Consider the following 15,029-nt stretch of genomic DNA (forward strand, 5'->3'; position numbering starts at 1 on the left):
GCATGTTTATAAATAAATGAGTAATGTCATGTAAACGCATTACCAAGATTTCTTTTCTCAGTTAAATGTCAAATACATCTTTCTTCAACAAAATAAGATAGGAGCAAATGGTTTTTTGGTTCTAACAATTTATTAATCCTTCCTACAAACACGTTTCCAGCTTGAGCAGGCAATTCTAGACAGGGGTGGTGGTAATATTTCATACACTTTGATGCTTTCTTATCTTAATAAAGCACAAAATTGTCTCATCGACTCACACTGTTGATGCAGAATCATCCCCTTCCCCCAAAATAATAATGTGCTGCATTCGCAGGTAGTGTAAATAAGTGATAACATGATAACCGCTTCTAACAGAAGTCTCGCTGACATTTTTGAGCTACTGACGTTGATGTTTGGGATATGACATCTTTACTGGTTCGAAATTTGGCAAAACCTAAAATCTCCTAAAAGTGTCTTTGTGTGTGGCTGGTTAACTGATTAGCATGTAAACGCATAAAAACACTATCTGAAACAATCAGAATTTTGATAGTTCTCTGCTTATTTTGTACATGTAAAGGCACTCAGTGTCAGAGACTTCTCCATCAAACACACAAATGAATATCTGCTGCAAGGACATGTGATTCTAATACTTGTATTGAACTGTAATGGGTAGCATCAAGACAATGACAAGGAAACAGATGTGCTTTACCATTTTGTCCTTTATATGGCCACATTTTGTAATGTTCTTTTTTTTTTTTTTTTGGTCCTCGTTGAGTTCATTTTCATTCAAATTGAACCAGAGTTCATTTGGAAGTAGACCAAGACCCACTTTTTAAAGGCGTTGGTTTATTTATATGGTGCACACTAAGATATGAATGGGAGCTTTAATAAAATATATTGTTAAAATTCATTTTAAAACGTTTCATGAAACAATCCTGAAGCTATCCAGAAACGTTTCATCTGGCTAATAAATGCCTTTTGACTACCGTTGGTCTATACCAATTATGTGATACGGTTACACTTTATTTTCATGGTCCGTTTGTTGAATTTAAGTTACATTACAAACAATTCTCATTAGATTATAAGTATACTGTTAGGTTGGGGTTAGGGTTAGTGTAAGTTGATATGTACTTGCAATAGTCAGTTAAATGTCTGTTGAAGGAGCAGTATCAACAGATATTAAGTAGACAGTCTACTGATACTCAAATGGACCATCAAAATAAAGTTTTTCCTGTGATACTGTAGGTAGGTGTGGCTCTGCATGTGGAAATCTTCTTCAGTTCATTTATTCTGGTCAGTATGTCGAGGTCAGATTTAAAGAAAAACTTGAACACAGCAGGTTTAGCTATGAAGGAGCTCTTTGAAGTTGTAATTCTAACTGAAAGATACATTGGACTGTTTTTTTCATGTTTAATACTGTAAAGCTTTAAAGTGCCTTAAAGTTCCCTTTATTACTTTTTTGGAGTGTTTTTTCCTCATTATGTTCTGGAGGTCTGCTACAATAGGACTACATACACCTGAGGTCAAACAACTCTTCTCACAATACACACTGCACCATCACCTCTTTTCACCTCAATGTCTGAAACAATTTGTTCAAGGATCTGCTCTTTTCTAAACTTGGTCAACCAGTTAAAGCAAGCCTAAAATGAAACACTCGTAACAATATCTAAATTTTAGCTCCAGAGACTTCCTTAGTACTTCTTAATGTTAGGTTGTTAACTAACAGTATTTCACCCTTATTTTTACCCTGAAGCACAGAATAAAAGAAACAAATCTTTTTGTCTAATCTGAATTATAGAAAGCATATCATGCTTGCCAGGAAACTGATTAAACAAGCTATAAACGCTGACTTCTTAAAACCACGAATGACTCAAGGCTGATGGACAACATGTCACCAATATTACGCGCTAAGATCTGTTGCAAAAATCCATTACGACTCCATTAATATCCATTCTGCTTGGGCATGTTACCCCGGAGGTGAAAATAATCTCCCTCGCCGCCCTAATTACTAACGAACCCAGTGCCAAAAGAAACTCATGTTGAATGTTGAGTGAGTGAATTAGTGCATTGCTGTTGAGAGCGAACAGTAAGGCGCTACTGAAAAATGTGAGGTGACAACCTTGTTATGGAGGTGCCATGTCTGAAAGTCTCCGTCTGTGCATTTCCGCCCAAACAGGGAGCTGTAGTCAATCTTTATCAGCTGCCAGTCGGAGTGGTAACTAAAGTGCCCGAAGAATCTACGAGGACAGACAGAGATGCTTGAAAACAACAGGATCTGTTTACTTTTATTCTTTACAGTTGACAAAGTGACTTCTAGCTCTATAAAATCCATAAAGAACTAATAAGAAGGAAGTGTTAGTAAAACAGCAGTGCTAATGATCATCATCCAGACATGCAAATGCAAACACTTAATCTGATAATAATGATCCCAGTAGGTGAAGGTTCATTACTGACCCCTTCTGGACCATTGAGATCAGTGTGGCAGAGAAGATGATTCTTACGTAATGATGCGATTCTCAGTCTCTGGAGTCATCAAAACCCCGTCGACAAATAAGGGTGTCGACGAAAAGCTGAGTTTGTCCCAATGGCGGCCTTCATCCAGACTAATCCTACACACACATACACAAATCATATCACTGGCAAAGCACTCGTCTGATTCATATACTGTACTGTGCACATTTGACAAAGACATAAAAATAGAAGATGCATTTGTTCAGTCATCTGAGAATATTTTGCAGATGCACAAAAACAAGTCGTTGCGGAGTCACCGCATTAACATTTAATGTGGGCTGCATCTGCATAATTACATTAAAATCAAATCTAAGATATGCTCGTTGAAAAATAGCAGGACAAAATTATTCACCATACCCCAGTTGTGTTTACATTAGCCTCTAATCATTATTAGTCATGTAAAATGCAGATGAAGTCTCATTATACATTCAATCTATTTTGCATTTCGTTGTGCTTTTGTGTCGCATCTCTTTATTCTACTTCCTTTCCGTCTTATGTGTGGTTTATTCTTTTCAGTGTGTTTTTTTACTTCAATCTTGTCTTGTATTTTGAAGGTAGTTGTGTCTCTTGCGTTTGTTTACATTTACCTATTTGTATGCAAATTTTGAGATATATAAATGCTGAATGGAAATGCCAATATGAGCATACATTTGAAAATATAAAAATGTATGCGCTATATGCTTATAAATCACCACAAAAATACATTTATTGAATAAAGTTGTTAATCCACAACACAAATATATGACTTTGCTAGCTGATACCAATGTTATCACTCGATTGAATGGCCGTTATTAGTGGTTATCAGTTGATAGATATGGGCCAGTAGGGGCCTCTGTGTCTACTGGTAGGCTGAGAAGGCTGTAATCAACCTTCCACATAGCTAATCAGCTATAGATTGCATACGGCTGCGGCCAGAAGTTAACTAGAATTATGTGTAATATTTATTACATTTACGATTAATTGTATTTTATTAATGTCTATCGCTACTCTAACCCTAAACCCAACTGTCACAGTTATGTTAAAACAGATCTGGAGTATTCTCTATGGCCTTATTTACACTGTCAGGTCTTGATGCTCAATTTTGATTTGTTGCCTATATCAGATTTTTTTGCCTGTCCTGTTCTTTTAATTGTGACCAATGTCCGATTCATGTGTTTACACTTGCCATAGAATTTACGAAGTCGCACATTTAGGAGGGCGGGCTTTAGCATCTGTCCCACACTAGCCACGATAGAAGAAATTGTCGTGCTTTTAGCTCTGCGAAAAAAAAGTTCTCCCAACTTTAAATAGATTTTGAGGCGGAAGAGGACGGAAAGGGCCGTCATCGCAGCTTGTATATATGGTTTATATATGATGTCCACCATTTACAGGAGTTTATGAGTAAGATGAGATGAGAAAGATCTCAGGTCTGCTGGGACAGAAAATGTGTTCTTCTATCTTCCCAGAATATTGTATTCTAAGCCTACCAGTAGGTGCAGAAGGCCTCTATACTGACCCATATCTATCAGCTGATAACCACTGATAACACCTATTCAATCCAGTGATAACATTCGAAGCAGATGACTTTGCTTTAACAGATGATGTGATTGTTTAACAAGTGGATTAATTACTTCATGTTATTTTGTGAGTCAAAGTCTATCATCAAAATAATTTGATATAATTATCTCCTAGAATCTTACTAGACTGTGTAATCAAACATTAGACTTACAAACACAAGCTAACATATCAGCTGTAACATGGCTTCTCCTATTGAAACAACTTCTGTTTGTCTGTGTGATATTTACAGTTTAGTTTTCTTTAACTCACTTAACAGTAAAGATTCTTATCATGTATTATGCCAAATTTCTGACTTTTTTCATAAAATTTAATTTCACAACATGAGATGGAAACAGCCGGTTATTGTTGCATATTGACATGAGTGTTGAATGTTTAAGCTGAACTTATTTTCATAGTCGTATTTTCAAAGTCAACTTGTGTTCTTCAGGACCTTTATTGGATTTAAAGCACAGTTTGCCATTTGTTCTTATACTGTACTTTCACTAGCTGATTCTACAGAATTATACATAAATCAACTGGGTTTGCTTTTAATAGCAAAAAAACATCTATCATTTATAGACTTTACACACTGCCTTGTTCAGAAGTTTGGAGTCATTAAGATACTTTTCAGTTTAAAAAAAAGTAACTACATATTTTATGAAACCTTTTGAGTCTCGAATACTAAGAAATCCTCTTCTTGAAACTACGAAAACCAACAGAATTCCTCGAAATGTTGCCCCAATTAATTTTCATAATTTCGCTCTTTAGATTGGTGACACGGTGGCTCAGTGGTAAGCACTGTCGCCTCACAGCAAGAAGGTCGCTGGTTTGAGTCCTGGCTGGGCCAGTTGGCATTTTTGTGTGGAGTTTGCATGTTTCCTGTGTTCATGTGGGTTGCCTCCGGGTGCTCCAGTTTCCCACACTGTTTAAAGACATGCGCTATAGGTGAATTGAATAAACTAAATTGGTCGTATTGTATGAGTGTGCGTGTCAATGTGAGAGTGCATGGGGGTTTCACAGTACTGGGCTGCTGCTGATGGAAGGGCATCTGCTGCATAAAACATATGCTTGTAGTTGATGGTTCATACCGCTATGGCGACCTCTGATAAATCAGAAACTAAACCGAAAGAAAACGAATGATTGAATGTTCTTTAGAATATTCTTTTGCTGACCTTCATTTGCATTTGTTGTTATCTTGCCAATATTTTGAGTTATTGTTTTGTGTTTTGATCTACACTGTAAAAATGCTGAGTTGCACACAATCGATTTGTTTTGGGACAGCATGAAAGACTTAAGTTAACTTATTAGCTTTAACAAATTTAAGTGGATTGAACAATTAAATTGTTCAAAAAAAACCTCAAGAATTGTGTTGTTTCACCTCATGTTACATAAGTAATTTGAACAAAGAACAAATTACATTTTTTGAGTTGAATGTTAGGAGCAGGTGTCATGGTGGCACAGTAAGTACCACGATCGCCTCACAGCAAAAAGGTCGCTGGGTCGAGCCCCGGCTGGGCCAGTTGCATTTCTGTGTGAAGTTTGCATGTTCTCCCCGTGTTGGCGTGGGTTTTCTCTGGGTGCTCCGGTTTCACATGCGCTATACGTTTCAATAGTTCACACTTAGCTGATGATTGATTATAAGCAAGTTTGGCATGCTGTCCCGGGAGAAAGCCCTGAGCTCAAAAGGTCCTTTTTGACAAAAGCTGATGACTAAAATGAATGCTGTGAAGAGATATGCTGCTGGATGAGAGTTTGACTGTAGTGCTAAACTTAGATTAATCAATTCACTTGTACTGCATGTTTTTGGAAAGTGGGAGGAAACCCGAGAACCCAGGGGAAACCCACGTGAGCACGGGAGGAACATGCAAACTTTGCACAGAACAGACAGCCAGCCTTTCAAAGGACTAGAACCAGTGACGTTCTTGCTGTGAGGCAACAGTGCTAACCACTGGGCCACCGTGCTGCCCTATGAAGGGAAAGGTGGAGGAGTAGGGGTGGAAGGGGGGATTCTTCAAATCGAAGATGACTGTAGTGAAAAAACCCTGGCTTTTTATAGTGGGTTAGAAATCGTCTGATTGGTGGATCATACATAGTTAATGCAGAACCAGCCGTGTTCAACCATAATCACGTGATCTTCTCGAAATTAGTTTATAACTAAATAAGTGAATAAGTTTTGGCTGTAGTGTATGTGTGTGAACGAGTGTGTATGGATGTCTCCCAGTGTTGGGTTGCGGCTGTAAGGGCATCCCCTGTATTAATAAACCTGTGACCCTGTATTAATAAAAGGACTAAGCCAAAAACAAAATAAATGAAAGACTGTTAAGAGCAGTTTTACATTTTTCGAGATTTGCCTGGTTCTCAAATCTGATTGGCTAATAGCCGTGCGATATTCTGCAATATCAGAACTCCTACAGTCTCTTTACCCTTTGTGTATTACTCCGCCCACATACAACCAGTAAAAAGCAGACACTACAGATCTAAATTTTAAAAGATGCACACTCAACTGTTTAACTGTCAGCTTATGATTTGAATCCGGAAGAAAGTAGTTCCTCATACAAAGCGGTTTTTGAGACTCTCCATGTTTGATTTTGTTTTTATATACACAATTATGCCATCAAACTGTTGTATAAACGCAATATCACACTCGTAGCAGTGCAAAATTGCTGCGATATGGCTCGTGTGATATTGCTCATTTATATACCACATGTTTTTGGACTTGTGGGGGAAACCGGAGTACCTGGAGGAAACCCAAGTGAACAACATGCAAACTCTACACAGAAATGCCAACTGAGCCAGCCTGGGCTCAAACCAGCGACCTTCTTGCTGTGAGGCGATTGTGCTACCCATTGCACCAATATCTTGATAATAGGCAGAAATTGACCTTGTTCTTCAATGCAGAAGTACGCTCATTTTTGTGATCGTTTTGCGAACTTTCGATTCAGTCGTCTATGAGAGAGATGAACCGCATAATAATAATAATAAACCGCAGAAAACAGTCAAACTACTTGCTTTACAAACAAGTGTTTGCATGACTGTACAGACCATGTAAAATTATATAATAAAAAAACATAAGTCTGCAACATCAAGCAGCACAACAAGCTTTTATTTACTTCTAAAAACGAATAGACGTAAATGAAACTGGGAGTCTTTGTGAAGAATAAAGTGAACAAGCCATTAGTTAATAGTGAGAATTGGTACTTTTGTAATTGTGTTATTAAATGACATTTTCCTGGACAAGAATGTTCGTGCTCAGCTGGAGATTTCTTCCTTTAGTTTGTTGTAATCATCAGCTGTTTTCTCCATTGGAAATCACTTCCTACTGAACTACATATCCCAAAAGCACCAATCACACCTGCCACAGCTGATAGTGATTTGGACATGCACGCACACACTTACGCAGCACGCACGCAAACACTGCGCGTGCCCTGAACGTCTCACCTGTTTTTGGATTACGCTTTTGGATTGTCTACTATACTGTTTAAGCTGGTTTTTGACCCCTGACTGTCTGAACATTCTCAAAACAAAGTTGCATTTGGAACTACCCCAGTCTGCATAGCATCCCTATAAAAGAAAAAAAGCATTGTCCTGGCATATTTATTGGCCAAAGTAGAAATATTGCTTTAAATAATTTAGCACAGTTTGTACAATCATTAAATTAGACATAAAAATCTGAACGTATCAAGATTAAATTGATGAAAGGTGTGATAAATGTGGGCCTTTTTAAATTTCTATTCAAGAGTTCACACTTAGCTGAGGATTTCTAAAAGGTTGTTTGGCATGCTGTCCCGGGAGAGAGTCCCGAGCTCAAGCACTCCTCGAGCCCGGGGCTTCCTCCCGTTGGCAGAGCAAGAGGGGAGCCTGAGCTCGGTGGATCTCAGAACTCCCCTGCTGCGGTAGCTAAGGGAACACAAGGGGTTAAACAAAGCTTGATTATTATGTATGTTGAATGTCTTTGGATGGTGGGAGGAAACCGGAGAACCCGGGGAAAACCAACGCAGACACGGGGAGAACATACAAACTCCTCACAGAAGCACCCACCGGTCCTGTGGAACCAGAGCTGGCAGTGTTCTTGCTGTGGGGCTCACAGTGCTAACCACTGGGCCGCCGTGCTGCCCAATCACAGGTAAAGGAGGAGAATAGGGGAAGAGGGGGGTTTATTCCAAACGAAGATAAAGTGAACTGAAAACTGTGGCTATTTATAGTAGCTTAGGGCTCATATCATTGGAAGATAGTGATTAGCAAATGCGAGACCGGCCGTGATAAATCCTAAGCACGTGATCCTCTCGAAATTAGTTTATGAATAAACTTCACTTCATAAAAAATGCTGGAAAAAAATCTAACACCACAGTATCCACAAGCAGCAACTGTTTTCCATTTTTCTTTAGGCCCAAATTGTTTTTGAAAGATCATGTTAAAGTGCTTTCAATAATGTCTCTTGAACATCCACTTATAAGCTTTCACGAGCTTACGGTTCTCTACATTCTATTGTTTCTAACAATCTTTTTATGTCCTTTTTTCATGAAGAAAGGAATGAGTTTTTGTCACTGAAGATATGGGTCAAACTCATGCGATCTGATGGCTGAACACCCGCACACACACACATCACACTCCTGCTCTAGCATCAGCAACCCACAGGAGGATACAAATTATCCGCTGCAGTCTAATTGATCCTGACAACGTTTCAGAGCTTAGCACATCAAAGCCGCATGTGTGACGTGGCAGGAACAACATGTGAACGGAAGCCCACCGAATCCCACCTCTGTTTCAAACCTTAACCCTCCCAACATGAGCATAAAAGCCCTGACAAACACTGGCACCTGCACTACAAAGCCATGACAGGCACTTTCTGCTGAAAGGATTCCAAATGTTTGATATGATAAGACCTATTGCCTGCTGTTTCTATCTGCCAGTCCTCAAATCAAAGCTGATGTTAAAGCATGTGGGAACTTCAAAAATGTAGTCTGAATAAAAAATAAAAATCCCAAAAAGTTAGAGATGAACTGTAATGAACTCTCTAGTGTTCTCTATCATATACTGTTAGCCCTCCTGTGATCCTTTTTTTTTTTCACACATTTCCCAAATAATGTTTAACAGAGCTAGAAATTTTTCACAGTATTTCCTATAATATATTTTTCTTCTGGAGAAGGTCTTATTTGTTTTATTTCAGCTAGAACAAAAGTCATTTTTAATATTATAAAAACCATTCAAAGGTCAATATTATTAGCCCCCCTAAGCAATATTGTTTTTCATATTCCACAGAACAAACCGCTGTTATACAATGACTTGCCTAAATTAGTTACTAAAAGTATTATGTTTAAATATGTGTTGAAAAATTCTTCTCTCTGTTTAAACAGAAATTGGGGGTAAAAATACAGGGGGGCTAATAATTCAGTAGGGTTAAAAGTACGTATTATTTTTTAGAGCTTTGCAGAGAGTGAGATTCACTTGTCTGAGACACAACTGAAGCTTGTGTGCAAATCACAGGCCCGTAGCCAGCCTGGTAAAAGGGTTGTTTTTTTTTCTCAAAAAATTGACCTTTTTCCTGTTATTCGCTTAATTTTTATTTCATTATGAGATTTAAATGCAGCATTTTAGTGACATTTTAAGCATTTTTTTTTTTGCTGAATTAGCTTGTTAGGTGGTCATTACAACCATACTTTTTGATGTACCAAAAACATTTCCCAAAGATTTAGAATAAAATAATATGAAATAAATAAACTTGCCTTGCCTAAAATACAAATGTAATACATCATATATCATTAGGGGGAAAAAAAAGGAATCTGTAAAGTTTTAAATTAAAAACTATAGCCTAGTGTCATTTATTAGGACAACAAACTGACCAGCAAATTTAGCTTTCCTGAGTCAAAGTTTGGGATGCCGAATTTGGCATGATGTGATTTTAGAGCGGGAAGTCATGCTGTGCCAAATTTTACATCCCAAACTCTGTACCAACAGCCAACATAGAATCCTGCTTGGTCTGGACCTTTATCAGTCAGGGGTGGGTCTTTCATGCCACCCAAACCCTCCCTGGCAATGGGCCTGAATCAATACATATAGCAAACAAAAACTCTCAGAGGAAAACATACTTAGATAAACTGTTGAGCTGCTAAATTGATTGTGATGTACATTTAAGTAACATTGCAGCAGGATGTAACAAGTAAATTGTGTCAGTACAATTTCAAATATGACCCTGATTTTATATAAACAAGCGGTTCATATTTGACAAGTTACATTTAAGACACAAAATTGAAATTTTCTGCTTTATTTTAACTTTGAAACAAGCTACCAAACAAAGCTCATTCACACAAGGTGTTGATTCGTAGGTTCATTAATTAATTTAATGAATGTGTTGAACTGCGGGGGAAACCGGAGCACCCTGAGGAAACTCAGCACGGGGAGAACATGCAAACTCCACACAGAAATGAGATGACCGTGCTAACCACTGAGCCACTATGCCGCCCCTCATTTGATATATATATATATATATATATATATATATATATATATATATATATATATATATATATATATATATATATTTATATATATATATATATATACACACACACACACACACACACACACACACACACACACACACACACACACACACACACACACACACACACACACAAACAATATTGTGTAAAAATTATAACTCAATGTAAACTTATTTACTGTTGTACAGAATCAATGTCACATTTGCACTTGTGCTATTCAGGATAAAACAGCCCTTGTGTGATATTGCTTAAATCTATCAAATGTTACAAATGTGAGGAAATACTTCAAAAATGCCTCAGTATCTTGAATTAATTAAATCCATTAAAAATTTAAACATAATTTTTCCCCTGTAACTCTTTGATATAATTAATGCGCTAAATTGACAGCCCTAATTTGTAAGTTAATTTTCTTTTCTATCCAGACTAGTCATTTTGCACCAACAATTTAAGTTCACACAGTGTAAAATATTGTCTTCCAAATATGTGTTTGTATGAAAAAAATGTGTATGAAACGTCTTACCATAAATAGCGTGTGGGTACAGCAGACTGTGTAACAGCTAATAAAGCCCCTCCATGGTCCAAAAACCAGACGCTGTGCTCTTCTTCAAAAATCTAAAGACAGTGTTTACAGTGAGTATAAATGCAATACAGTAAGCACTCAAGCAGGTGAGGGCTTTACCTGTCTCCATGTGTTTCCGGCATCAGAGGAGATAAACATAGCTGTATTAGAGAAGGAAAGCTCAGGTCCAATGTTACCTGGGAGGAAAAATCTTGGATTATTATTAACCATACATTGTTAGATACCTGTATACAGTACAGTTGAGGTCAGAATTAATAGCCCCCCCCCCCCTTTTTTTTTTTTCTTTTTTAAATAATTCCCAAATAATTTTTAACAGAGCAAGAAAATTTTCACAGTATGTCTGATAATGTTTTTTTTCTTCTGGAGAAAGTCTTTTTTGTTTTATTTCGGCTAGAATAAAAGCTGTTTTCAATTTTTAAAAAACATTTTAAGGTCAAAATTAATATTTTATTTTTTATTATTATGTATTTTTTTTGATATTCTACAGAACAAACCATCAGTATACAATAACCTGCCTAATTACCCTAACCTGTCTAATTAATCTACTTAATCTAGTTAAGCCTTTAAATGTCACTTTAAGCTGTATAGAAGGGTCTTGAAAAATATCTAGGAAAATATTATTTACTGTCATCATGGCAAAGACAAAATAAATCAGTTGTTAGAAATGAGTTATTAAAACTATTATTTTTAGAAATGTGTTTAAAAAACCTTCTTTCCTTTAAACAGAAATTGGGGAAAAAATAAACAGGGGGGTAATAATTCAAGGGGACTAATAATTCTGACTTCAACTGTATATTAGAAGATTGGATGAGATGATTTAAATCAGTTCATTAGATTATAACAGAAATTCTAACGCTAAAAGAAAAATGAAAACAAAATAGAAGAGAGCAGAAGTCAGAGGTCTCTGAGAAAGTCAGATGTATTAAATGAATTTGGGTAATTTTGAACATACAAACAAGAACATTTACAGAATCAAAGAGATGTTTACCCAAAACTGAACATTCTTTTATTATTTACTCACCCTTTACTTGTTCAAAACTTACGGGTTTCTTAATTCTGTTGAACACAAAAATATATATTCTGAAAGAAGCTGAAAATGTGTAACCATTGACTTCCATAGTATTTGTTTTTCTTACTATGGATGTCAATTGTTACAGGTTTAAAGCTTTCTTCATAATATCTTCTTTCGTGTTCAACAAAAGAAAGAAACTTATAAGGTTTATAACCACTCAATGGTAAGTAAATGATGACAGAATGTTAATTGTGGGTAAATTATCCCTATTATACTTTAAAGACCTATATAGAATTAAAAGGCAAAACTAGTAAATTATAATTGTTAATAGACATGTTTTTTTTTTTTTTTTTTTAAAGTGATGTTAGATGAGCCATACTTGTCGGTTACAGCTAAAGCAGAGGTTTTCAAACTCCTTAATGCGAAGACTCTAACAACAACAAAAAAAGTTCATTCATTCATTAGTCTCTATTTTAGAGGTCGCCACAGCAGAATGAATCAGCAACTATTCCATATGTTTTACGCTTTGGATGCCCTTCCAGCTGCAACTCAGTACTGGGAAACACCCAACACAATTGTTTACACACACTGATACTCTACGGCAGGGGTGTCAAACTCAATTCCTGGAGGGCCGAAGCCCTGCACAGTTTAGTTCCAACCCTGCTCCAACACACTTACCTGTAGGTTTCAAACAAGCCTGAAGGACTCAATTAGTTTGATCAGGTGTGTTTAATTAGGGTTGGAACTAAACTGTGCAGAGCTGCGGCCCTTTTGGAACTGAGTTTGACACCTGTGCTCTACGGCCAATTTAGTCTATTCAATTCACCTACGACACATGTTTTTGGACAGTGGGGAAAACCGAAGAAACCCCCATGTAGACACAGGGAGAACATGCAAACTCCAAACAGAAATGACAACCAGCAGCCTTCTTACTGTGATGCGATCGTGCTTCCCACTGCGCCACCATGACACCCACATAATACATTACAGCATGTATGAGAGAAACCCTATTTTTTAAGCATATGCATAGTTTCTTTCTCTTAAAAAATTTTTGTTTTGTACAAAACTGACAGAATAATAACTAGCAATCTCATAATTTCTAAACAGTCTTAAATAAATTTTGTAAAAAATCATTATGTATTTTATTAATATCTTAAGTGATAAAAATACATGTTATGTAAATACACTCTTTTTCTGGACACTATTTGAAAGCCCCTAGTCTGAGATTAGTCATTTAGATTAACCCGACTGTGTTACATTTTGCCAATGCACATCAGTATACTTGTAAATACATACTGTATTTTATATGATTTCCCCTATGAATTCCTGGTAAACATTGTCTGCTGGGGTTAATGTCAGATGGGTTTGAGTGCCCTCAAAACCACAATCATCATGACACCTGATGGAGAATGTTTGGTAAAGCTGCCTGCAGTGACAAAAAAAACATATTTTTTCAAATCCCATATTTATACACTCTGAGCATGGGAAAGTGATTGCGGAACAGCTGTCGGACATGACAGGCAATTATGAATGTGGAAGACACCGGTCATATTTTCTGCGTGCTCTGCATGGCTAACTTTTTGAGCGTGCATCTATCTAGACTCACGCAGGAAGCTATTTGAGCTTGAGTTTTGAAGATAACTTTATAATGAGTCTGACAAGCAAAAGAACAGTGTGAAATGAGTTTTTCCTCCAATCGTGCCAAACTCTGCGGTTGAAAAGCAGAAGGATGTAGCAACTTGAAAGCCATGATGTGGCTACCAAAATTCCATCTGCATTTAAAAGCATGCACGTTTACACTGTAATTTATCAGAGACTCCTGAGGGAACGCGCTCGAGATGCCAGAGGCATAAAAACAAATAAAGAAAGTGGCACAGTTACACACACCTGTGGCCACTATAATCCCTGGAGCGGATTGTTTGGTGGAGATAGTGTCAGGTGTATAGGGGTTTTCAGACATCTGCAGGTGAAGGTGCAGGGAGCACGACGGCTGGAAATCAGAACATTACACAGTATTAACTCATATTTCAATGCATTTACATTGATCTCCATAATCTCCCCTGCATCAATAGACTGTAGCATCTGCTTTCAAAAGCTGTGCAAATTAATCCGTTTCGGATTCTGTCCATATTTTTAGTATCCCTTACAATTAGCGTGACCCAGTTCTTTTTCTGAAAACCAACAAAAGTCAAATAGTCGATTTCAGAGCTTCAAAAACTCATAATGTAATTACCCCAATTAGAATTCAGCATCAAGTCACCATGTCAAAAATCAGTGCAGTTAAACAAACGCAATCAACCACCTAGTGATTCAAAACTAATTACGTATGCAAGCAAGCGGTAAACTTGTTTTCACAAGGCAACAAGCTTTTGAATTCTTGTACCAGCGGTTGTTTAAAGTTAGTAATAAGTCCCAAAATACCCAAACCACAAGGACTGAGGGGGAAAAAAAACTTTCATCTTGTCTTTCTAAAGAATCACAACACATGTGCAAACACGGAAGCCACTGTCTTTTGGTGCAGCGGGGAAAAAAGTAATTAAGATTTTCCGAGATTTACCGATAAATGAACTCAAGTTGTTCAATGTGTGTCTTAATTGAAATCACCAATCTTCCAGAACAGTGTAAAACATCAGTGAAAGTCATTACAAAGATACAGAGCAGGTAGTATGTCTTAATCAAACCATCAGAAAGCACTGAATTCAGAGCTATTGTGTTAGGAAATCCTCTCTGCAGAGCTTCACTGTAAAACGTGTGAAAGGGGAAACTGTGTCAATACTGTAATGTCTTGTTTTCATCACACTAGTCAAGTGTGTGTGTGTGAGAGAGACTATAATGTAATGGATATAGTGGTTGTGTATGATGGGCTTGCTATTTTTAATAAAAGTAGGTATGTTACTGTATTAGTATCAAC

General features: G+C 37.0%; 1 protein-coding gene and 1 long non-coding RNA gene across 8 annotated transcripts in view; one reads left to right on the plus strand and one right to left on the minus strand.

Moving 5' to 3' along the window:
- The window catches only part of LOC147833062 (uncharacterized), a 173,899-nt gene that overhangs the window by 82,972 nt on the left and 75,898 nt on the right, over nucleotides 1–15,029 (plus strand). The gene's annotated exons all lie outside the window — the stretch shown is intronic.
- sorcs3b (sortilin related VPS10 domain containing receptor 3b) overlaps nucleotides 1–15,029 on the minus strand; it is a 109,638-nt gene that overhangs the window by 26,149 nt on the left and 68,460 nt on the right. For 2 of the 4 annotated variants that reach the window (XM_087290337.1, XM_087290336.1), the window contains 5 exons: nucleotides 14,006–14,108; nucleotides 11,206–11,282; nucleotides 11,047–11,138; nucleotides 2,481–2,588; nucleotides 2,099–2,216 (listed from right to left, as the gene is read on the minus strand). In XM_087290337.1, coding sequence (XP_087146463.1) covers nucleotides 2,099–2,216; nucleotides 2,481–2,588; nucleotides 11,047–11,138; nucleotides 11,206–11,282; nucleotides 14,006–14,108 — 498 coding nt within the window. Of the gene's footprint in view, nucleotides 1–2,098; nucleotides 2,217–2,480; nucleotides 2,589–11,046; nucleotides 11,139–11,205; nucleotides 11,283–11,395; nucleotides 12,758–12,896; nucleotides 14,109–15,029 lie in introns of those variants that run through there. The other 2 variants (XR_015513313.1, XR_015513314.1) reach the window with 2 other exon arrangements.

The sequence above is a fragment of the Danio rerio genome, chromosome 17, assembly GCF_052040795.2.
Source record: "Danio rerio strain M-AB ecotype USA chromosome 17, GRCz13ab, whole genome shotgun sequence".
NCBI lineage: Eukaryota > Metazoa > Chordata > Actinopteri > Cypriniformes > Danionidae > Danio > Danio rerio.